General features: G+C 41.5%; 1 protein-coding gene across 1 annotated transcript in view; it reads left to right on the top strand.

The window, feature by feature from the left end:
• Window positions 1-24,908, top strand: part of PIK3CA (phosphatidylinositol-4,5-bisphosphate 3-kinase catalytic subunit alpha) — a 256,280-nt gene that overhangs the window by 205,204 nt on the left and 26,168 nt on the right. The window contains exons 15-18 of the mRNA XM_085635399.1: window positions 1,887-2,008; window positions 4,331-4,409; window positions 13,740-13,910; window positions 18,443-18,560. Coding sequence (XP_085491525.1) covers window positions 1,887-2,008; window positions 4,331-4,409; window positions 13,740-13,910; window positions 18,443-18,560 — 490 coding nt within the window. The remainder of the gene's footprint in view (window positions 1-1,886; window positions 2,009-4,330; window positions 4,410-13,739; window positions 13,911-18,442; window positions 18,561-24,908) is intronic.

Raw genomic sequence — 24,908 nt, 5'->3', positions numbered from 1 at the left:
CCACGTCTGGGCATACTGCACCTGTTCTCTGCTTTGCCACCTTAATTTCTGCCCCCCTGTGAAATCAGGTGGATGCAGCTTCCTGTACATTTTCATCAAGGTTAATTTGGCAGATATCTTTAGGTTTAGTAAGTGAGAGAATAAGAACTTTTTTTCTGGAAAGATCATCAGACTTTATGAAATCTGTTTCTGAAAGTGTTCACTGTGCTTTCTGGGAAAAACACGGTACTGGATACCCTCATGAATGGTCCCTTTAAACCGGTGCATGTTGTAGAGATTAAATGTGTCATGAAAATAGTTGTAGTAGATGTCACTAAGGAAACCTAACTACATCTTTTGAAGCATAGGTGAAATTGTATAGCAATCCTTTGTTTTTGACCAGAGTTATTTCAGTAAGTAGCTACTATAAAAGCATCTGCATAGTCAACAAGTCAATGGGGCGCTGAAATTATATTTATGTATACAAAAAAGTGAAGAATCGTATGCGTGAATTAATCTCAGCCACTGGTAATCACTCGTGCTACTTACCAGTCCATGGTTACTTTGTATATCTGAACCCAGCAGTAAGCAAATCAATCTTGAGTCGGCTCCATTAGGAACAGTCCAGCCCGAACTGCCATGCCAACTCTCCTTGAACTAGAACACAATTAACCCAAGACTGGTTTCACCCTGAATGGGACTCATCAGTCCTGTGCAGCTTGGTTCCAGTAGCACAGTAAACGCAGTACCCACATCTGTGCATACCCGTCGCAATGAGGTACACAAAAATATGATGGATTAGGTACTTGAATTAATCTCAGCCACATGTAATTAATCAGGCAGCATCTCAGTCATCCTTATTTTGCACACCTGCCTCCTCAGTTTGTACCCAGCTGTATAAAAATCTATTTTGATTCTACTCCAATAGGAACAGTCCAGCCAAACTTCCAGGCCATATTTCAAGAGACCATACTAGAATGCGACCTTTCTGTAATTAATATTCAAAATCCATACTGGGTGGCATGCATTGCTGTTGTTGGAAACGTGTGCTGCTTTAATCTCAGCTTTCTTCTTAATGGGCCACAAGAGCTTCTGCCTGCATAAGTACACATTGTGGGTGCAATGTATGCCCCAGCAGCATCCGGGACATAGGCCCTCTCCACTGCCAAGCATTGGTATTATGAGTGGTTTGCCTTACTAGGCAGGGAGATGCAAAACGGTCAAGATGTTCATCCACATCAAAATTTCTCTCTGCTGCATCCTATCTACTTGGATTAGTGGAGTTGGCCAGTGGATTCCTGAAGGAAGTTGTGCCATCTCCTGTAAGTGAATCACTGAATTCACTGACAAGAGATGGCTCAACCTCTTTCAGGAAAACTCCCTTGTTAGTTTGTGCACATCATCATCTGAATGTGATTGCCTGTGTGAGTATGGTTTCCCGTAGATTTGATGTCCTTTGTCTGCATTTCCCATAGTATCTGTTAAGTGTATCTCTGTTGTATTATTCTCTCTGTTGCTACTGTTGATATTTATTTCAATTTCAATAATGCAGCTTATGTTAAGAGGCGGAATATAGTGCGAGTGTTGTGTGTGTAAAATACGTTGTGGTTTATATTGATGAAGTGCAAAGTGGTGTGATTTAAGTGGTGTCGTTGTCAGCTGTGGTACCAGTATATCATGGATCCTGATCCCAGCTTTTAGAATTGAATGAATTTTGCATTTGTGGGCAAGATCTTAGAAACAGTGTTGGGCCAGTATTGAGGTCTATTTAAAAATAAATTGTGTTTATATGAGTATATGGTAACTTTTTCTTTCGAAATATGAGCTCAATTACTTTGTTTTTCAGTGCTACTGAATTTTCTCTATTGGGACTTTCTCATATTTAAGTGTTCAACATTTTTCTTTAGGCTTGAGGAATGCAGGATTATGTCCTCTGCGAAAAGACCTCTCTGGCTCAACTGGGAAAATCCTGACATCATGTCGGAGTTATTGTTTCAAAATAATGAAATTATTTTCAAGAATGGCGATGGTGAGAAAATGTTAACTTAAAAAAAAAAAAGCGCTTCTAATCGTTTTTGTGTGTCCCTACTGTTTAAAATGTAATTACACAGGAATGCTGAAAATATTATCATCAAACCGTGAAACCATGTTCTGGTTCAAATACCTAATAGTACTGCAGGGGTACTTCTACATTAAATGTCATGCACCAGTAGGGCATGATTTTCAGACCCTGATGGCCGAGTGGGCATTTTACTCAACTCCATTTCACTGTACAAGCATCTGACGCATAGAGTCCAGTCTCATTCGACTCAGAGTAATATCAGCCCAAGAAAAGATTAGAGAATAATCCAGTGGGCTATACCTTCTTGCTGTTGCTGTGCAAGGTACCTAAGAATCATAATGAGACTGTTTTTGATACGTATACCTAGAGCCCCTTGTAGGATTCCAGTGAAGGAATGACCTAAATTGCCTTTTAATGGCTTTGTACACAGAACATCAAGACACAATGGTATGTCTAGGAAATGTTCCAAAAGGGAGACACAACAAAGACTTTCCTTCTTATTGGCTAATTTTGAACAGATTGTCTACTTGTGATTTTTTTTCAACGCTGACCATGAACAGATAATTGGAGACCTGGCAAAAGTCGACGGGCAATTATTGATAAAAAATACTTGTGTTGGTACCTTGGAGCCTATTATCTAGGTGCACCTAGAACCATATTTCGCACATTACAGCTGCCAGAAAGTGGTTCTCTACCCAAAGCCCTGGTTGAGGACCAGCTTGACAAAGGATAACAAAAGACTGCACATTTAGCTGTAAAAGTCTATTGACCGCACCTTTAACCCTTTCACTTAAGCAGAAATGGCAGATGTTTTGCAGCAAATGTGCATATTGTGGAAGACAGCAAGCTGACAGCCTAGCATTAGAAAGACTTTCATAGCTCCAGGTCATATCCTTTACAAGTACAAGCGTTTGTTCTAACCATGCCTTGCAGTATATGCATTAATTAGCCTGAGACTGAATTAAGAATTGTGAACACAGTGGTTGTATTACAGCAAAAGACGTTCTTTTTGTGACAGACTGATCCCTAAACGAAAATATAAAGAAGACAGAGTTCTCAATGGAGACATAGGTTTTTCTTTGAAAGCATCTTGAAGCATTCCTTTGAATTATGTTGATAGAGGCTTGTAAATACGGCAAAGGCTACTTTTATTAAACCTATCTCATAATTCAAATAACATCAGTAGCTATAAGAATGAAGACATTCAGTTTATTAAAAATGTCAAAGTGACAGAAAACTGCACAGCGCCCAGTGTGACAAAAGGGCCATGTAAGATGTGGTCAGCAACAGATTATCCTTGAAGGTGAGAGAGATCTAGGAAACTGATGTCCTCTGGCATATACATTTCTTGATGCAAAAGAACTATGTCTGAAATTGAAGTATTTGGAGGCTGTTTAGCATATGCCTTACGCGCTTAACCTAAGGAATCTGCCAATAAATCAGGCTGCGTATGGCATGTGACCGTGTTCTGGCTGTAGGCTGCCTTTGTGGACTTTTCTGGTACATGTTGAAGGAACTGCAGGGAATAGAGTACTTGGCCACTTTACTTTTGGGAATGCAAGGTAATTAAACTTTTTAAAACCGGTTCTGTTCACAATTATAAATGTTACAGAAACGAAGCTTCTAGGATCACTGGAAGTAGTGATTTTGGAAAAGCAGATAAGGAAGGGTACCACATGTTTCAAAGAATACATTAATTGCTCTCTTCTTCATGACAGCTAGGTCATTATTCCATAGCAATAGATTGCTGGTGTGAAAAGTATGCTGCCTTACCATGGCCATAGAAGAAATGTTGTGGTCATAGTATAAGTAAAGCAAGTGACTAGTTGCTTGTTAATGGGAAAGAATATAACCAGATGAGACACAAGCTAAAATTATCTTTGTCAGTAGCAAAAGGCTTTTTATTATTTGGCTGGTATTGTTGCAATTGAAGAGGGTTCTGTCAGTAGGCTGTCATTTCTATTAGCGTTCAGTAGGTGACTAAAGCTGTTTATATGAAAGTGTGATTAAAGGCAATTCAATTATTCGTCTTACAGTTGTTGGATAATCTTCCAAAACAATTTCTTTCAATGTTTGGTAGGCTTTCTGCTGTAAAGTCTAACTTTTAGAAAGTCATATTTTATTAGTAAATAATTACAAATGTATCCAGCACTATAAACAAACATATTCTAATGTAGCTGCTAGGTTAATATTATAGTAGTAATATTGACGATACCCCATCTGCAGTTATTTTCTCCGTGTGACAGTTTGACTCTTTTATACTTGGAGCTAACTGCTTTAATGTTTTAGATTTAAGGCAGGACATGCTAACGCTTCAGATCATACGAATTATGGAAAATATTTGGCAAAATCAGGGTCTTGACCTTCGGTGAGTAATAAAAAAAAATGTTTTATTTATTTTGATTTATACACAACTCTTTACATTTAATGTATACCGACACCACGTTACCTAACTTAAATTCAGTTATTTTATTTATTGACTTTCTCAACTTATTTACTTTTAAATGCTTTTAAGTGCATGACAACCCAAAATGTTAAGGATCTTTTTTTCCTGTCGATGACTCACTCTTTCAGATGTTACGATTTCTATGGTGACAACGTGATTCACATTGTAATACTTTTTTTTGTTCTTTTGGATCTCAGTATGATGTATACAAGACATTTGTTGCCAATATCAACGCCCACTTTGAATGGAATCATTTCAGTATCTCATGTCTGATAGTCTACTTCAACAATTCTTCCTTGGCACAAAGATCTTCCTTGTTATAGAGTGATAACAATGCCTTTTTGCCACCTTGAGGCTCTTTACAAAAAGGGGTAAAATGAAGTTAGCCCTCAGGCGATTTTGACTTCCATTTAGTTTAACCATAAAACCATATCCGCTTTTCTACCATTATCTCATGCTTTTCTTTTGTATTAGTTTCATGAGTTCTTGGAATGAAACATAAAACTTCTAGTAGGAACCAGGTTCAGCACCTTGTACTACAAGGGTAATAGTGAGATTCTTTAAAGATTTGTAGCCTAGCCCTTTCTGTAAGCTCTGATACATCCTTTATGACCTGCACAAACATAGAAAACCTAGTTTGAGCACTTCATTGTTGCACACAACTGTTAATGATTGCCTGATGCAAACAGCTGCCAATGTCTGATAGTGTAGTAGTACAAACAACAATTTGAATAAAAAGAAATTCCTATTTTCGCCTTTCAAGATTGTTTTTTTTTTTTTTAGAAAGCGGTAGTAAATGTAAAATTTCAAAATGTTCTCTTTCAGAAACTTGAAAAGCCATTGAGCACAATAGGTGCTTGTGCGAATGATTAGAATTTTGTATACAGAATGAATATTCACAGTTATCTAATCTACAAAAGATAACAAAAGACTTGCACATTTATGGCTGCAGCACAAAAGAGGACAAATGCCCCGACATCAACAGGCCCCCCCCTTCCGACAAGGAGAATAACTAGGTGGTCATAGTAGGATGAAAAATGGAGAGGTCAGGGGTGGCACATTGTTAACTCCAGCGCGCTGCTAAACAGGTATGCCCATAAACAATGGAATCAAATTGAAGAGTTTATGCCGCCTTTGGCTGAGGAGTACAAAAGAGGGCAAAAACAGTGGTCCAAGAGAGCTAGACTGTTGTGAACACTTGCCTCTGGTTGGCGTTAAATCATGCAGACCGCTCCGTGCAACAACTTTACTGAGGTTCCATGCCTGGCTGAGGGTGTCCGGTTTTAAATTGGAGATGTAGGCCTCTGTCATCGACATGATTTTCACCAGGGACGCCTGCTTGGAAAAACAGTTGATGAACCGCTGCAGTGCATGAGAAAGGACAATGAGACTGGGAAGGCAGCGGGGCATTGCAGTACAAGAGGCCCTAGAGGCCCTTTCGGGGAGTTATGGAACAAAGGAAGAAGACATCCAGAAGAGGAGGGAATGCAGATTCACCAACACACACCTTCACATCTTTGTGTGGCCCGTCAACCACACCACCACCGTGGCAGTATTGATCACCCTCACAACACACCTTTCATGAAAGAGTAACCATCCCAAAGGGATGTGGATCTTCCAACAAGTGACTTAGCACCTCAAAAAAGGATTGGAGGATTTCTTGAGGAATGAAAGATCATTACCTCTGACGAATATTAAATCTGATCCAACACAGTTATTGCCTAGAACTGCTAAGTGCACCACCTACAGTAAGACCATGAGTAGGTGGAACGAGCAAGGAAGAAAAGATGCGCATACGACAAGAAGTCAACAACCACTTAAAGGGGCAATAGAACTAGTACCACAAAAAGAAAGGATTCAAGAAGTTTACTCAACCTGTTTCCTGTTACCAAAAGCAGACAAGACACTAAGACCCACACTGGATCTAAGGGTGCTGAACAGTTCAAGACACAAAAGATTCAAAATTACATCACTGCAAGAGGTTATTCCTCTCATGCAGAAGGGACCACATGGCAACCATAGGCCTCAATGATGCCTCCCTGCACACACCAGTGAACAAAAGACTCTAAATATTCTTGACATCGTGGACAGGGTGCACTATCAATTTGCACTGCTACCTTTTGGGATACTGCCTGTGCCAAGTGTGTTCACAAAGTATCTAGATCAGGGGTCTAAAACCGGTTGATTGCGAGCTACCGGTAGCTAGCAGACTCCCTGTCAGTAGCTTTTGGCCTGACTTCCATGTTAGTAGCTTATCGTCATCATTTTGTTTATTTTTTAGGCCTTTTGCTGGTGCTTATCTGAACCAGCTCCTGTTGGAGCCTGCCTGTAGCGGGGCAAAGTGGTTGATGTTGGCCAGCATGCGTGCCTTTTGCTGTGTGCCTTCATGCTGTGATCCTGTGCATTTTTGCAGCCAGAGCAGCAGCCTTGAAGGCATAATTGGGTCTCCATGCCGCAACACAGGAGATGCAGTGTCACCCACCTTAAGCACAACCGGACAGGCATCAGGTTTGTGGCCAAGAGGAACTTTTATTTATTTAAAGATACCTGTGCATGGTGTTAATCAAGGCATCTAAAACATGAGCACTATTTCAAATAAGTGAATAAATCAATCTGAAACACTGCTTTAATTTAATCATTAAATTAAAGAAGTGTTTCACAGGCATCTTTCATTTTGAAATAAATAGTGTACCTTGCAGGTTGTTCCTGGCCACAACACAGAACTGAGAACATATTTTACATGTCTTTTCATTACATTTTAATGAAATAATTGGAGAAATGTAATGTAAAATTAAGTTCCTGGTTCCGGTTCTTGCCCCAGGAGAACTTCCAAGAGGTGCTTTTTAAAAAACAAAATGCGTGCAAAACAAAGCTTTTAATTTCATGATATCATGTGAGAAATTTAAAATGAAGTGTTGATTTTAAGCACAATGAATATAAGGTTTCATAATTCACTTTAAATATATCCCATTTAAAAAAGTATCTCATGAGGCAAATAAATTAATAAGGAGATCTGAGCACCGGCCAATTTAAGGTCTGTGGCCCCTTCCTTACGTGAGCAAAGACTAGAAAATAATGAAAATAGTGGCACAAAAGCCATACAAAAATATGATGGAATGTTTTAGAAAATCACAACGTTTATTTCTCCTACATGCTTAAGCATTTCGTATGAATAACATATCATAGTACTACATTGAGAGGCATTTTTAGAAGTAATAGCTTTTGAACATGAAACAATCCTGGACTCCTACCATCCCTTATGACAATTCTATAATAAACTAAGTGGCAAGTCATGGTCACCATACATGTGGAATAGGTTATTACATGGAACAAATGTATAGTCTGTTAAGAGAGAAGTTGTACAGTGCACACCCTGAACTCGGGCATTTCAAGGTCCGGTCATGTGATAATGTAGAAAAAGGAGGCATGATGTGATAAAATAATTGTAATTGCAGCATTTGTATATAGTGCTTACTACCCTGCAAGCCAATCCATGTAGGGTTTGTGGTAGGAAAGGGGTTGTCTTTATTTTGTGAGCATATGTGGGAAGTGATCCATGTTGTGCGTGATGAGCACCGTGGCTAGATTCCAGAGTTATGGAGCTTAGTAGTGTGGTTTATGAAAAGGTGAGAGACAGATGTGCAGTTTATGGTTCTTAGTATGATTACAGCTTTGAACAGCACTACATGTCCATATGATTTCTTAAGATTGTAGTCTTCTTAGCTAGTTATGGCAGAGGTCAGGAGTACACAGTTTGTTGAAGAAGGAAGACAGGACTAATACCAGGCTCTCTGGTTTCATATTGTGCATTGCAGGCACTAAATGGGTATATGTGTATCCCTCGTCAATGAAGCGGAGTGTGGAGGGACATTGGGAATAATGCTCAAGTTGCTTAGCCTTTAGTAGCTCACGATGATTTTCATGGTTCAGACGTAGCTCTCGCTGCAGAAAAGGTTGGAGACCCCTGGTCTAGCTATTGTGGTAGCACATTTCAGAAGAAAGTCCTGCAGACAATGCAAAGAGAACATAAACACTGTGATGTGAACTCTCCACTGGCCACGATTTTCTGTCATCCTCTAAAAATTATCACTCAACCCAGTTTCCTAGGAATGATCCTAAACGTGGAAAAAACCAAAGCAGTCCTGGTAACCTAGAGTACAGGCACTAACAGAGCAAGTTCTCCTCTACCAGAAAGGTCAACATCTGACAGTGAGGACAGTGGGAAAGATGATGGCATCTTGCATTCCTTTAATTCCCCAAGTGAGGCTGCACATAATACCACTTCAGGAGTGGCTACAACAGCAATGCTAACATTTGACGTGGAGTTGGAAGGGTCTACTCGTCACAGAGTAAGAAAGAGATGCAGTGGTGGAACAACATACTCTGGAATGACCATTCAAACTACCAGCTCCCTCAATGGCCATTATAACAGGTACATCCAACACCGGGCGGGGAGCTCACGTGGGAAAACTGAACATCAGAGGACCATGGAGCCCAGAAGAAGCAGTGCAACACACAAATGTGTTGGAACGGAGGACAGTTTTCTTAGGACTGAAAAGCCTTCCACACAAACATAGAGAAAAAGTCGGTACAAATTCTAACAGCAACACGGTCACAATAGTCTACTTCAACAAACAGGAGAACAAGATCTCATGTGCTATCCAAACTAGCACAGGATATTTGGAAGTGGGCTGGAAAAAGGAGTGTAACACTAATTGCAATAGACCTGCCTGAGGAACAGAACACAGAAGCAGACAGATATGAGTCTTAATGAAAGGGTGCAGAATGTCATTTTTCCACAGTGAGGTACACTACACACAGACTTGTTTGCAACCCAGAAGAACTCAAAATGCCAAAGCTTTGCCTCTATTTCACTTGTGCTACAAAAGACAAACAGACCCTAATAACCCTTCAGCTTGGCAGAATTGTTCCCGAGGGCATGGAGATGAAGGATGCCAGGAGGCCTAACAAGGAGTGTGTTATAGAGGCAAGTGGACCACGACTTTATAGTTATCAAGTATCTCACATTAGCTAGCAAAAAAACTCATAACGCAGAAAGTTTACTTGGGGGCCATAGTGGGGCACACAGGAGGGAGTAATAGGGAGAAGCTTCTTATCACAAGTCATAAAACATTTCCCCAAACGATCAAAGAGGACCATGTCCTCAAGGGCTGCTCCCATTTCTTCATGGAGCCTCTGTTTAGTGGTGACACAACTAATGAAAGCATCTTTTTGAACCCATGGTTAGAGCGGAACTCCAATATCTAACACTGATTACAGCATTCTTAGTTGCTACCACATCGTTAAGGAGAGTTAGAGAAATACAGGCACTTACAACACAGGCACCATATCTGTAGATTTTCAAGGATAAATTAATGATTAGAAGAAGCCCACAGTTTATATCAAAGGTGGCAGCACAGTTTCATGTTAACCAAGTAATGCACTTACATGCTTTTTTCCAACAACCCAAGACACAGGCCGAGAAAGCCCTACACACGCTGGATGTCAGACAGGTAATTATGTATTATGTGCAAAATACAAAACCAATCAGGAGGGGAATATTTCACCTCTTTTGCTCAAGTAAGCAAATGCTCTCTAGTAGAAAGAAACCGTCACAAAGCAGCAAGAATAACATTGGGAGAGAGCCAAGGACCCACTCATCAAGGAAAAAAGAAGCAACCCTTGCCTTCTTAGCAAATGTATCCTTAAATGACATCTGCATGACAGCAACATGGTATTCTGCACACACCTTCACCAAACATTACTGTGTGGACATCCAAGCCAATAAGGAGGCTCATTTGGGACCAAGAGTGTTAAAACACTTGTTTTCAAATACTGTCCAAGCCTCCAGAGAAAAGATACCTCTACAAAATCAGTGCACAGCATGTGAATCCAGAAAGGATTCATGGCACAAAACTTTTTTTTATTTTTTTTTTAAAGAAAAGACTGCAACATTTCTGAATGTACATGCTATGCGTTATTCCACAGACTAGTGGTTGGGTCCACAATTATTAGTCTGTCTTTTATCTCTCTTTTTTCTTTTTTTGGTGTTGTGAAGTCATCCACCATTTGGTCACTTGGCTCTCCTCTGAGGACATCATACAAACGCCCTGGAAACTCTTTGATGCAGTGTACATTTTTAGAGTCTCTTTCACCTTGTATTGATTCCTCTTGCCATAGTTTGTTGTTGTCTTTGCAAATAAACCTTGTTTGGGGAGATAGATGGGACGCAATGTAGTCAAGATAATTCTTCATACTGCAAAACCACTCCTACCGGTAAGTAACTTTTTTCGTTTTATCTGTTTTGGGTACCAGAAAAATCAGTGAAGTAAACTCTCTTGTTCACGACTCCTTCTCAACACACCTTGCATGTCTTATTGTTTTAGCTCTGATATTTGAGTCTGGCCCACAAGACCTTCCCAAGAACCTGTTTTACCGGGAAAATGTCTTCATCAAAGATAGACACTTGGCCTGAATCAATAACGCGTTCACCATTTCTTCCCTTATCTTAAGTAGATTGGTATGGTATAATTGAGAAGCTCATTTTCTGTCCCGGTGTTCTGCTCTGTCAGTAAGGGAACCAGTCTTCTTAGTGACTCGATAAAGTGCATGCATTTGGCTAGCATTTTAATAGTACTAATGCGTTTTCACCTACCTCTGGAGATTGAAGACAAGCACTGCTATTATATTGCTTTTATTTTCTTAGATCATTCCTGCATCTCATAAATGGTCAGCTGCTAGTTGTCATATTGCGGTGAGTCTGTCACTAAAGGCTAAGATTTATTCAGCTAAGGGTGTAATTCTTTCCTCTGGTTCAGTTCACTCTTCCAGGATTGTATCGAAAATTGCTTGTGGTTGTCTCCCAAACACTAGTTCAGGTGGGAAAAACCCTGGTGAAGTCTAAGGGAGGCTGTGAATAACAAACAGGAGGGGCAAAGCTTTGTTCTAATCCCTTTGATTCAGATTGACTGCTTCCGCTGTATAGGTGTAAGAGTTTTGTTAAAGCGCTCAACAAGGTCATCAATGGATGGATGGTACACAGTTTTCATGTGATCTGTTAGTAACCTCACACAGACTTGTGATGTCAATTGGGATGTGAAGTCTGTAACTTGATCAGTCAGTGTCTCCCTGCATAGCCCAACATGGGCAGAATATGGAATGGGACATCACTTTAGATTGCTGCAGAGGTACCTGCGATGGAAAGGACTTTGCTTAGCTGGTTACATGATCTGCGATTAGAAGAATGTTCATGTCCGTAAGATTCTAAGGTACCAATGGATTAAATAATTGTTCTCAGAAATAGTTCAGTGATGATTTGAAGTGTTTTAAAGAAGCTGTGGAAGCGGAGTCTGGGTTAACTAGTTGACATTCCGGCCACTATGCAGTACTTGGTTTATACTGCATATACTCCTGGCAAATTAAACTGTTGTAAAAAAGTCTGTTTTATTGTTCCATGTGCCTAACTTGGTGATGGACATATCCTTCACTTTGTGGAAGCATGGTTCAAAAAGAAAAACAGTTTTACATAATGCATAGTGGTTATCGCTTTTGCAAAAAAGTCATTAAAGAAGTCATATATTGTTTGATCATTTGAACTGTCATGTATGGGTATATGTTACGATGTTTGGAATATCCGGTCTACTTTTGTCTCTAATCCAAGTTTTATGTACTGTGACTTATGTTATAGTTTGTATAAACGAACTGACATGCGTAGATGAGTCAAAACTCCGATATTGACCCATCATGCTTTCTATGTGTTAGGTGCATGAGAGGCTGATGTGTGTGGTTTCCAGCAGCTTGAGAATACATCTGTTATAGCCTTGGTCAGTGTGTCACCCTGTATTCTGTGGTTGTTGAAGATGTTGAAATAGCTGGTTAATGCTGCTGTTATTCGTTTGGACGCCTTGAACATGACACCTTGAAGATGAAGCATGAGTTTGGTTAAGGTTGTTTATACACCAGATGTAAGTGATGGTATGTCTTGAAGGATGACACTGGTTAGAGGCAGGAGTGGAGATCAGAGACCTCCTGTTGCTGTATCGTGCATGTACACAGTGCCAGGTGGACAACTTGGACACCATCTCCAATTTTGTTCAGGCTGTCAGTGTGCTGGATGCTGTAGTCATGGGGGACCAGAGCTTCAAGAATGTTGGTGGTTGTGGGGAAAACCAAATCTATAATTAACCTCAATTGCGGTGACGTCCATTAGGTCTGCAGTGTGCATGATGGCAGTGTGAGCATCAATCTGTGTGTAGTGCTGTGTCCTTGCTATGTGATGGGATGAATAACTTGTTGACCTGTTTGGCATCACTATGCATGGGTGCACTGGTGTGTTGGAATGTGGATTGCACTGCACAAGGTGTATTTAAGTGGTGCTGTTAGGTTTGTGATGCAAGTTTTCTGACACTTGTCTCATACAAGCTACAAAAATTGAAATGTTAGGGATCCTGGCCTTTAGTCTTGCTTACGGGAAGATGCACGGAAGCTGGAATGCACTGTTGTACCAAAGATGGAGTAAAAGCTGAGTAGCAAGTGAGAGTCTATGTATGCTGTTGATTTTAGACAGGTTGTGAGTGGGAGGTAATGTCACTTTTTTTGTCAATTTGTATACACACAGATGTTTCTTCCTTATTTGTCTTGTCTATTCAGAGTTTCCTTAGCTTCTTTGCATTTTTATTTTGAACTACAAGTCGGGTGAAGGGATTACAGTCTGTTTGTTAATACTAGTTGCTGTCATCTGCCTTTCAGTGTGGCACCGTTTTCTCAGTTATTGTTTTACCAGAGCCAAGTGTGTGTGCCAGGTGCATAGCATGTACAAGATAGCATAATCATGCCACTCTGCTTACAGGACTTGTTTCTGCCATTTGTGGCCCCATAGTTCTGTAACACCCACAACCACAATCTTGAGGCCCATCTCATGACACCATGTATTGATAGGAGCCGGAAACATTACTCCAGGCCCTTCATCTTCCTTCTTCATGTCTGTTCACTCTGATCCTGTCCGTTTCCTAATACGCTTTTGCTAACATCATTACCACTTCTAGAAATTGCTGTCATGTACCCCGTGAAAAGATGTGACCAATACGTTGTCTTCATATTTGCTGCATTTAACAAGCTATGTGTCCAGAAGCAATCATTTGTAGTATGCACAGCATAAAGGAATGTGATGTAGCATTGGGGTGATGTGACTTACAGCACTATCTAACCTCTGGAAATTAACCATTAGTAACCAGTCTTGCTTTTCTTGTCTAGAATGTTGCCTTATGGCTGCTTATCCATTGGAGACTGTGTCGGACTGATTGAGGTTGTGAGAAACTCGCATACAATCATGCAGATTCAATGCAAAGGAGGCCTGAAAGGTGCCTTGCAGTTCAACAGCCATACATTGCATCAGTGGCTGAAAGACAAGAATAAAGGGGAGATGTAAGTGTTACCCACATTTTACATTTTAGCTTGTGTTTTAGGGGTATGTATTTGTCTTAGAGATACAGTATTTTGCTGAGTGTTCACATGTGTTGAGTTGTTTCTCTGATGAATGCCAAAGACCTCATGCATTTAGGATTTTGACATTATAAATTACTAGAACTAGAAGGGTTGTAGATGGCTTTAAAAAAAATGTAAAGGGAAAAATTGTACTTATATTTTGGAACCATGAAGATTGCCATCCTCTGTTATGAAAGCTGCTAGGATTTTTCTTTTTTTTGTGGAAAAAAAATAAAGAATATATATATATATATATATATATATATATATATATATATATATATATATATATATATATATATATATATATATATATATATATATATATATATATATATATATATATACATATACATATACATATACATATATAAATAAAGAATATATATATATATATATATATATATACACACACGTCTATTATTTTGTTTTTACCTGCCACTACATGGCCCCCCTTTGTGGTGCACTGTTCAGCACTCACAGCAGTTACAACTTTATCCGGCTGCAGTACTTACCTGAACAATGAATGCTGGGAATTGTAGTTGTCCATCAAACTGCATTCCATATAAGGCAGCAGGACCAGCTGACCTCCCACCAATGGGAGCGCAATGAGTCGTTCAAAGGAAGGAACAGGTGATAACAATTCAGCAGCAGCATCTGAAGAAGACGTAAAGTCGAAATGCATTATGCCATGCTGATAATCCGTGAATAAAGGCTTCAACAGAATCCCCGCTGTGTCCCTGGACTCCTTTGAAGGAAGGTGGTCGTTTGGTGATATTTTTCGCGCCTGCCTGGAGCGCGATACAGGGATCCGTCCATCAAGTGTCCTGGTCTTTTCCTGGCAACTTGGACTGTGCAATCAAGGTATTGATTTCGCCAGGACCGCCTCGAGAACGGACCATACCAGTGGCCGCTGCGACCACGCAGCCTGTTATTATATGGGGAGGCGAGCATGATTACAGTTTGCCTCGGGCCAGGTGTGTTCTCATTACTGGGGCTGGACGTAGGGGACCTGAGGAAGCCTGCAACACGTCTATTATTTTGTTTTTACCTGCCACTACATGGCCCCCCTTTGTGGTGCACTGTTCAGCACTCACAGCAGTTACAACTTTATCCGGCTGCAGTACTTACCTGAACAATGAATGCTGGGAATTGTAGTTGTCCATCAAACTGCATTCCATATAAGGCAGCAGGACCAGCTGACCTCCCACCAATGGGAGCGCAATGAGTCGTTCAAAGGAAGGAACAGGTGATAACAATTCAGCAGCAGCATCTGAAGAAGACGTAAAGTCGAAATGCATTATGCCATGCTGATAATCCGTGAATAAAGGCTTCAACAGAATCCCCGCTGTGTCCCTGGACTTCTTTGAAGGAAGGTGGTCGTTTGGTGATATATATATATATATATACATACATATATATATATATATATACATATACATATACATTTGATAAAGGCTGTGCGCCGAAACCGGTCATGCCGAATTCTTGTGAATAAAGAGTCCAGACGAGCCCCGCTGTGTCCCTTTCTTCTTTCGTGCTTGGAGGAAGGTTTGGTGATATTTTGCGCACAGCCTGTGGTGCGCTTAAAGGGTCCCTTCCTTGATGTGGTCATGGAATACACTGGCAAGTGGAAACTACGAGTGGAAGCTAAAGTTGTGTCCGAGGTATCGGAATATCCATGACCCCCTACTCACCTGGTGTTACCGAATTGCTGCCACTGAATCGTGGTTCAACACTGTGTGGAGAGGCACAGTCATGATAGTTGTGTCTCCAGCTGAGGTGCCGCTTGATGAGAAAGGCGGGAAGTAGGGGCTCCAAGGACTCTTATTCTCCCAGTATATCCGTTAAAGAACTCTGCTGCAGCTCGAAAAACTTCTATCAGGTGCATGATGGGACTAGTGGTTCGTGGCACGGGACTACAGAAAATCAGCACAACGAGTTACAGCTGGGCCCTTCACCATTTGGGTGGGAGGAGCTTCTTGAACATTCAAAGGGGTTTCTTTTCAATGGACTGAGGCATTTGATAAAGGCTGTGCGCCGAAACCGGTCATGCCGAATTCTTGTGAATAAAGAGTCCAGACGAGCCCCGCTGTGTCCCTTTCTTCTTTCGTGCTTGGAGGAAGGTTTGGTGATATTTTGCGCACAGCCTGTGGTGTGCTTAAAGGGTCCCTTCCTTGATGTGGTCATGGAATACACTGGCAAGTGGAAACTACGAGTGGAAGCTAAAGTTGTGTCCGAGGTATCGGAATATCCATGACCCCCTACTCACCTGGTGTTACCGAATTGCTGCCACTGAATCGTGGTTCAACACTGTGTGGAGAGGCACAGTCATGATAGTTGTGTCTCCAGCTGAGGTGCCGCTTGATGAGAAAGGCGGGAAGTAGGGGCTCCAAGGACTCTTATTCTCCCAGTATATCCGTTAAAGAACTCTGCTGCAGCTCGAAAAACTTCTATCAGGTGCATGATGGGACTGGTGGTTCGTGGCACGGGACTACAGAAAATCAGCACAACGAGTTACAGCTGGGCCCTTCACCATTTGGGTGGGAGGAGCTTCTTGAACATTCAAAGGGGTTTCTTTTCAATGGACTGAGGCATTTGATAAAGGCTGTGCGCCGAAACCGGTCATGCCGAATTCTTGTGAATAAAGAGTCCAGACGAGCCCCGCTGTGTCCCTTTCTTCTTTCGTGCTTGGAGGAAGGTTTGGTGATATTTTGCGCACAGCCTGTGGTGCGCTTAAAGGGTCCCTTCCTTGATGTGGTCATGGAATACACTGGCAAGTGGAAACTACGAGTGGAAGCTAAAGTTGTGTCCGAGGTATCGGAATATCCATGACCCCCTACTCACCTGGTGTTACCGAATTGCTGCCACTGAATCGTGGTTCAACACTGTGTGGAGAGGCACAGTCATGATAGTTGTGTCTCCAGCTGAGGTGCCGCTTGATGAGAAAGGCGGGAAGTAGGGGCTCCAAGGACTCTTATTCTCCCAGTATATCCGTTAAAGAACTCTGCTGCAGCTCGAAAAACTTCTATCAGGTGCATGATGGGACTGGTGGTTCGTGGCACGGGACTACAGAAAATCAGCACAACGAGTTACAGCTGGGCCCTTCACCATTTGGGTGGGAGGAGCTTCTTGAACATTCAAAGGGGTTTCTTTTCAATGGACTGAGGCATTTGATAAAGGCTGTGCGCCGAAACCGGTCATGCCGAATTCTTGTGAATAAAGAGTCCAGACGAGCCCCGCTGTGTCCCTTTCTTCTTTCGTGCTTGGAGGAAGGTTTGGTGATATTTTGCGCACAGCCTGTGGTGCGCTTAAAGGGTCCCTTCCTTGATGTGGTCATGGAATACACTGGCAAGTGGAAACTACGAGTGGAAGCTAAAGTTGTGTCCGAGGTATCGGAATATCCATGACCCCCTACTCACCTGGTGTTACCGAATTGCTGCCACTGAATCGTGGTTCAACACTGTGTGGAGAGGCACAGTCATGATAGTTGTGTCTCCAGCTGAGGTGCCGCTTGATGAGAAAGGCGGGAAGTAGGGGCTCCAAGGACTCTTATTCTCCCAGTATATCCGTTAAAGAACTCTGCTGCAGCTCGAAAAACTTCTATCAGGTGCATGATGGGACTGGTGGTTCGTGGCACGGGACTACAGAAAATCAGCACAACGAGTTACAGCTGGGCCCTTCACCATTTGGGTGGGAGGAGCTTCTTGAACATTCAAAGGGGTTTCTTTTCAATGGACTGAGGCATTTGATAAAGGCTGTGCGCCGAAACCGGTCATGCCGAATTCTTGTGAATAAAGAGTCCAGACGAGCCCCGCTGTGTCCCTTTCTTCTTTCGTGCTTGGAGGAAGGTTTGGTGATATATATATATATATATACATACATATATATATATATATATACATATACATATACATATACCGAAAACTTCACCACCGGAATCCCGAATATCGGGAATCAGGAACAGACGAAAATAGACCCAGTTGTAGGTGCAAGGTGAGTTTCATAGGTCAGCATGCCTGCCATGACGCGTTTCAGCCTACCAGAGGCCTTGATCACATGGCGCCTTGGGAGGAGTGTACCAACATTTAAAGTGCAAATGACGTACAAAGTGATTGGTTGATAGCACTGATATATGGACATAGAAAAAATCCTGCGATGCACAAATTAATATGTGCAAGTATCAGCAATCTGAACTTATCCTAAATACTTGAATGATCATACTTTCATAAATATGAACAGTATTTAAATATTTTATATATTTATATATATATATATATTTATATATATATATATATAGTGACTGTATTAGATTCCCTCTATATCCTATAACTTGATGATTTGATTAGTGACGTTCTTCCTCTTTTTTCATTAACTAGAACTAATTGCGATTGATATGTTTGGAATGCAAAGTGTTGCAATTATTATATAATAGATTTTGAATTTAAAAACATTACTTTTTCTAACGTTAGGTATGATGCAGCCATTGACTTGTTTACACGCTCCTGTGCTGGCTATTGTGTTGCTACGTTCATTTTGGGAATTGGTGATCGTCACAACAGCAACATCATGGTGAAAGATGATGGACAAGTAAGACGTCTCCAATAATTTAAAAAGATAACTAAAGACGACAAATAGTAATATTATAATACAATGTGGTGAGGCTTGCTTGAAAACCCACACAGGTCATACATTGTGTATTTGTAAATATGCTGTCAATTACACCTTGCATGAACGTTGGCATATTGACATAATCTTTCAATATGATGTTATTTCAATTTGTTGTATCAGAACATACGTTAGGTGATTTTTGACAGCTCATTTGCAAATAAAGCATATGTAACAAGGGTTCTGTTTGAAGAGGAGCCATAGGTGCTGTGTTTTAAGCACAAGCTTTAGTGTAAGTTATGTGATAAATACTTCAGGAATTGGCTGGACACGAGATTCTGTGGAATGTAACATAAGTCACCTCAATCAGAAAGAGTGATCTTCAGGCTGAAACATGGAATTTGTTAACCTTGTTCATCATCTATAAAGCAATACACTGCCTTACCTAAAGAAAAAAACTTCAATCTGTATGTGTGTTGTACAACGTGAAACAAGGAAAAAAGGCTAATTCTCAAAAACCAAAAAAGCCCAAACATCTAAACAAGTCTTGTCTTGCCTAACACTATAATGATGAAACTCCACTCTGGGCAATATTAGGCTAAATCGTGATCTCCTCTTCTGACCTAGAAATCTGGACTTATACACACTCTTATCTCACACACTCTTATCTTTAAAGCACTCCGCTGCCCCAGTGACTAGTTCTGCAGGATAGCAATTCTAAAAAAGAAATCATGGCAAACATATTTTTAATACAGATAAATATTTTAATGCAATCTGATTCGAAGTGTTTGTGACACAGCATTTTGTAGGAGGAGACAGAAGGGCGGAACCACAACTATCAAGTTCTGCTTTATTAATTTTGGGAATTGGTGTTGTTTTTCTGTATTCTATACTGTCATGTATGGAGCAATAATATGGGCGTCCTGTTACTTGTAGATAAAATGGTCTTATTTCTCATAATGTTCAGTGAGGTATGCACAGTACATTGTGCTTAATTTTATTTCTGATGGAAGCACAGGGATGTTCATGTTGAAGTTTTAGTACCTAGTATTTCTGATGACTAATTTGCACAGTTTGGTTCATTCAGACCTGAGCATCCAAGGCAAACTGAGATAATGGACTTGTGGTTTCTGTCATTATGTTTCAGAATGCATATGGTCGGATACACTGAGTTTCAAAGGTATTGAAGAGTAGAGGTGAGAGTAATGATCATTGCCATGATCGGAGAGGATTGGTTGTGTTCACTTTAGAAGTATTGTGACTTTTCAATTAGGAATGATATGAACCAGGTATGGTTCATTTTCTCCCTTTCTCATACCTTGTGTAATTGAAAACAGCATAATGCGTTCAAGAGCTGCTGCATCTGATGATTCATGCATGTGGTGCCCTTTGGTATTGGAAATTGAAATCTCATATTAAGATGATTTGATGCATTTATCGTCATATTGATGTATTCTTAAACATATCAAATTTTGTGCAAGAGAGGAGTATTACTGGTGATTTGAATCCACGGGTTCAATAAATTTGCACATGCATTTAGGAATAGAGATGTTTGTCCCGTGAAGGGAGCAAAATGGCAACATTTTTAGTATAGCCAAGGTATTCTTCAAGTTGTGCTAAGATGTATTTCATGCCTTAACAATGCACTGCGGTTCCGAAATGTATCTGTACTTTTAGAATCATTGACATCAGGTTTTATTTTTAGGGTAGAAGTGTTGTTTTGGCTTGCTCTGAGACCTTGAGATCCCCACATTGGTGAATTTATAATTGACGGGGTCTGTGCGCAACACTACAATGACTTAGGTTCTTGCTGGTCAATTTTGTCTGTGAGTCTGTTTTAAGAGAACAATCTTTATCATACCTTGGAGCAATGAAAACAGAATAAAGCCTATGTATAGCTACCTCTTCTGATTATTCATGCATGTGGTGCACCCTGGTTTTTCTAATCAGATAATGAAATTTCATATTATGATTTTCTTTGACTCATTGATCATTGAGGGTAATGTGAGATATTCGATGTTGGAAATGAAGTTAACAGGCCAGCATACAGGTTACTGATAGAAAAACAACTTATTTTTGTAGAAATTTGATTGCAATGTGTGTTTGAAGGAAAGACTGAGTTGCCAAGCTTTATTTATAAGGAAACTAATCAATTGTGAATAGGAGTGAGCACTCCACCGTGTTAGTAATGAAAAACGTTGGTAGCAAAGTTTATTATTGGATCATCTTCTTGGATGAGCCATGCCTACGTCACATATTTTGATGTGAAGACATGCGAGTAGCTCAACATACCTAACACCTGTTGATGGTCTGATCTACCATTGCTATAAGCGCATTTTGAGGCTAATAGATGTAGCTAAAGAGCCAAAAGCAGTGCTGGCTATCAAACCATTCTTAGATGTGTTTTATGGTGAATTTGGCCAAGTAGTCGACAAAGCTCAATTCTGTGGAGCTATACTAAGAATTTATAATTTGAGGTTACTGGACCCAATAAAGGTTTTAAATCCCTACGAGGAATGGTGGCTCTTGTATTTTGAAAAGATTTGACAATGCTAAATGGGTAATATAATCACTCTCAAGCTACTAAAGTAAATTCTCACTCAGTTGGAAGGAGCCTGCAAATAGTGATGCTAAACGAGAAGTTGATGGCATAAAACTTTCAGGTGAGTAAAAGAGAGATTTCCAGTTGCGAAGTACAGGAAAGATCACAGAGGAGTGTCTGTGCTGATTTAGCGATATGTCATTTTTTAATGTGTTGTGTTTGATGTGCTGGGTATGTTGTTGGCATCAAAACTGAAGCACTGCTATTAAAAAGATTACAACTTCAGTATGGCTGCTGTTTGGATGCAATGTGCATTTCAGCTATGGATAACTGTCTGAAATACCTAATTCGGCAAAAACAACTAATCTCAAAATCAGAATTCTGTAGAGATTATGAATGCTGTGAGCCCAAAACAGTGGCAGGCAGTACTTGTTTTTAAAGTGTATGCTGAATTATGTACAGAGTGCAATAGTACAACTTAATTACTACATTAACATCAACATTCATGATGACAATTTAGTAACCTGGTGAAACCCTGCAGATTCATTGGAATAGCTGCCTTGGTTTGACGCAATGACAGCTTTCCAGGCACGTTCTTCTGTTATGAATAGAAGTGTTTTTTTAATGTTTTTTTCTTTTGACAGAGTTTTATATAGCGCAAACTTGATCCGGTATCAAGAGCGCTTTACATAGCACCAGTTGCGTTACATGAGGACACATTCATTTTTGTTAGGCACGGGGAGATTAAGTGATTTGCCCAGAATCACAGGACGTTCAGCGTCATTGCCGAGACTCTAGCCCACCTCCCCAGATTCGAGGCCGACCGCCCTAGCCGTTAGGCCAACTCCTCTCCCCAAGTTCCTATCCGTGTTTAAAGCTTTAGCTAAAAAGTCTCCATACGGAAAGCAGGCATGTACTTGTTGTTTTTTGCATTATCGGGGTGTAAGGCGAGATTCACCCCAAGAAGCCCAATTATGCGAGAGTGCGACTGGAGAACAAAGATGAGTTGCAGAGTCAGTGTTGCAGTTTTTAGAAATTACCATGAATACTACTAAAAAGAAGGACTGACTTGTCAAGCATGCATTGAGGAGTCGGTGGATGTTGAATGGGTTGACTGGCTCACACGTTTAGTTTTGTGTAGAGTAATACATTCTGGCAAAGATCTTGGTCCTCTGACCACTCCACCTCAAGGTACTCGAGCAGAGAGTTTCTTCCGTATTGATTTGAAATGGCACGTGGGAAAAATGCACCCTCAAAAATTACATTTCTATAACATAGAAAAACACATCATTGTTTAACATGGATTTCGTTATAATACAACATTAGTCAAAGCTAATTGATGTGGCATGTTATTATGAACTTTTTATTTAAGGAACACATCAACAAACACCTGTGGCAGAGAGTAAAACTACTTAAGTGGCTAAAGCTAAGAATAAATGTGCTGAATGTTTTTTTATGTATTTCTTCTGTCTGCAAGACAGTGGAGGTGGTATTCTGGTTGGGGTGTTAAATACGATAAGTTCTCTTATGTCCTAGCTATTTACCACTCTCAGCTTGTGGGGAAATGGTTGTGTGCGTTCAGATTTAGGATGACTGGATTCCATCCCAAAGGAGATGTTGAATTTCGTCATTGGGAAACGAAGTGGGAAGATTACTATTGTGTCTCTACCTGGGTGTGGTACTAAGCACAGTCTGTCAGTGAGGCATTGAGACTTCCTTTGGTATTTAGAGGTCACCCTCACTGGGCTTTGGTACGTGGTTAGACTGAGTCCAGACAGCGTGAAGAAGCCTCAGTATTTGAAAATCTGTTTCATGTATAGCTGGTTGATGAGGTCTGGGGAAAGGGTACAAACACATCAGAAAGGAGAGACCCACAGGAACAAAACTGTCATCAGATGCGGAGACCATTGCATCATTAGGTTGCATGCCACTGCTCAGTCAGTCTGACTCCACAATGAAGCACTGGATGAATAAGATGTGCCTAACGGCACCAGCCATGGCCGAGTACTTCTCTTCCTGTCAGCTGTGTGTCCTCAGGGTCGGAGTGATGCTGAGATTGGGTCCACCCCCTGATCTACCCAAGACCAGAATGCCGTAAAAGCCGTGGTCTAAAGGAGGATCAAGTGAGGGAAGGATAGGAAGGGGACTGCAGGGAAAAAGGACCTGAAATGACAAAGCACATCGGATATAACACTCTCTTTTCCCTAGACTCTCACCCTCCCGTCAGAAACCAGTAACATTAATATACCTGCAGTGCAAAGTATAAACACAGGACAGAAGATTCTTCTCTTCTATGACCCCAAACTAACGTTGCCTCTCGGAGTGACAGTCTACCTGTGATGCAGAGAAACACGGTTTAGTAAAATCCTTTCGCTACCTTGACTGGCCAATACATAGTTTACAGGAACCACAGTACCTTGGTTTATGGTGTGCGATTGTACTCTGGTCGTTGGTTTGTTGAGGCGTTGCTGACTCCTCCGATGGAAGGCAAAAGAAATCCGTGAAGTGAGTGGGAAAACCGTCCTCCGCAAGAGCCGCAAGACGCAGGCTCACCAACGGAGGACACGTAAAGGGAGAGTGTAGAAGGGTAAAAGCAAGGAAACCATGCCCCGCACGAGCCGCAAGACGCTAGCTCACCAACGAGGGCGCGGTATCTGTGGTGAGGCCGGTTACGGAAAGAACCGGAAACAAAACGTCCTCCGCATGAGCCGCCAGGCGCGTGCTCACCAACGGAGGACCCAGGTAATAATTCAGGAGCACCGCTCCCCTTGTAGTTCCTAAACACGTCCTCCGCACGAGCCACAAGACGCAGGCTCACCAACGGAGGACACGGAACGTTGGGACCAGGGACAAAACGTCCTCCGCACGAGCCGCAATGCGCGTGCTCTCCAACGGAGGACCAAGATAATACTCCTCCACTGAGCACGTGATAGATGGAATCCGGGTGCACAACGAGTTAACGGCCCCTGCCGGTGTGCTGAGCTCCGGGGACCGGGGATTGGTAACAAGGGTATCAGAGCGAGGTCCCTGAGCGTCAGCAAAGCTCAGCTTGGATATCTCGCCACTCACCCTCCGGGGACGATGTACGGCAATCCAGCTGGAAGCTGCTCCGTACGCAGTGTTCGGCAAGCTTCTGACTTCCGGGTCAGAATATCCGACGCCGGGGAAGGGATCTTGGCGGTCTTTATCGTGTCTCCTCCCTCGTTGCGTCGCAGGGCTTCCTGGGTGATGTAGTCCGTAAAACCTCCCGCAACTCGCATGAGGCGCGAAACGGAATCGTGACACTTCCAGTTGATCAACTGCAAAGGTCTTGTTAAAAGGTAGCTCCAAAGGCAAAGCAACACCGGGCCCATGAGTTTGTGACACTGCAATTGTAAAGGGTCAGTCTCTTTCGCTTCAGAGTTTGTCTTCAGCTGCCTTTTATGTGACAAAACACTCCACCACCTGCTTTACGACAACAGTCTGGGGAGGGCTACATTTCATCTCATAACACACATTCACCCTTCAGGGATGTTAATGAAGACATAGTAGAGGGGACATATACTGGGGACCCACGGGACGCCTATGATATAGACCCACAGGGGGATACTGACCGAGACCTTTATCCTACATGCCCATCCCCACTAGATGATGCTTCGGCTTATCAAGTCTTAATAGCCAGGGCTGCAGTATACCACCAGGTACCCTTACACAAAGACCCTATTGAGGATAACTTCCTCTTTGAGGCCCTCACTACTGCTCAACGGTTGTATGACGGAACAACGCAGGGAAATACTCCGCATGCCTTT

The sequence above is a fragment of the Triturus cristatus genome, chromosome 11, assembly GCF_964204655.1.
Source record: "Triturus cristatus chromosome 11, aTriCri1.1, whole genome shotgun sequence".
Lineage (NCBI taxonomy): Eukaryota > Metazoa > Chordata > Amphibia > Caudata > Salamandridae > Triturus > Triturus cristatus.
The sequence above is the reverse complement of the archived record's forward strand: the minus strand, read 5'-3'. Positions and strand labels throughout refer to the sequence as shown.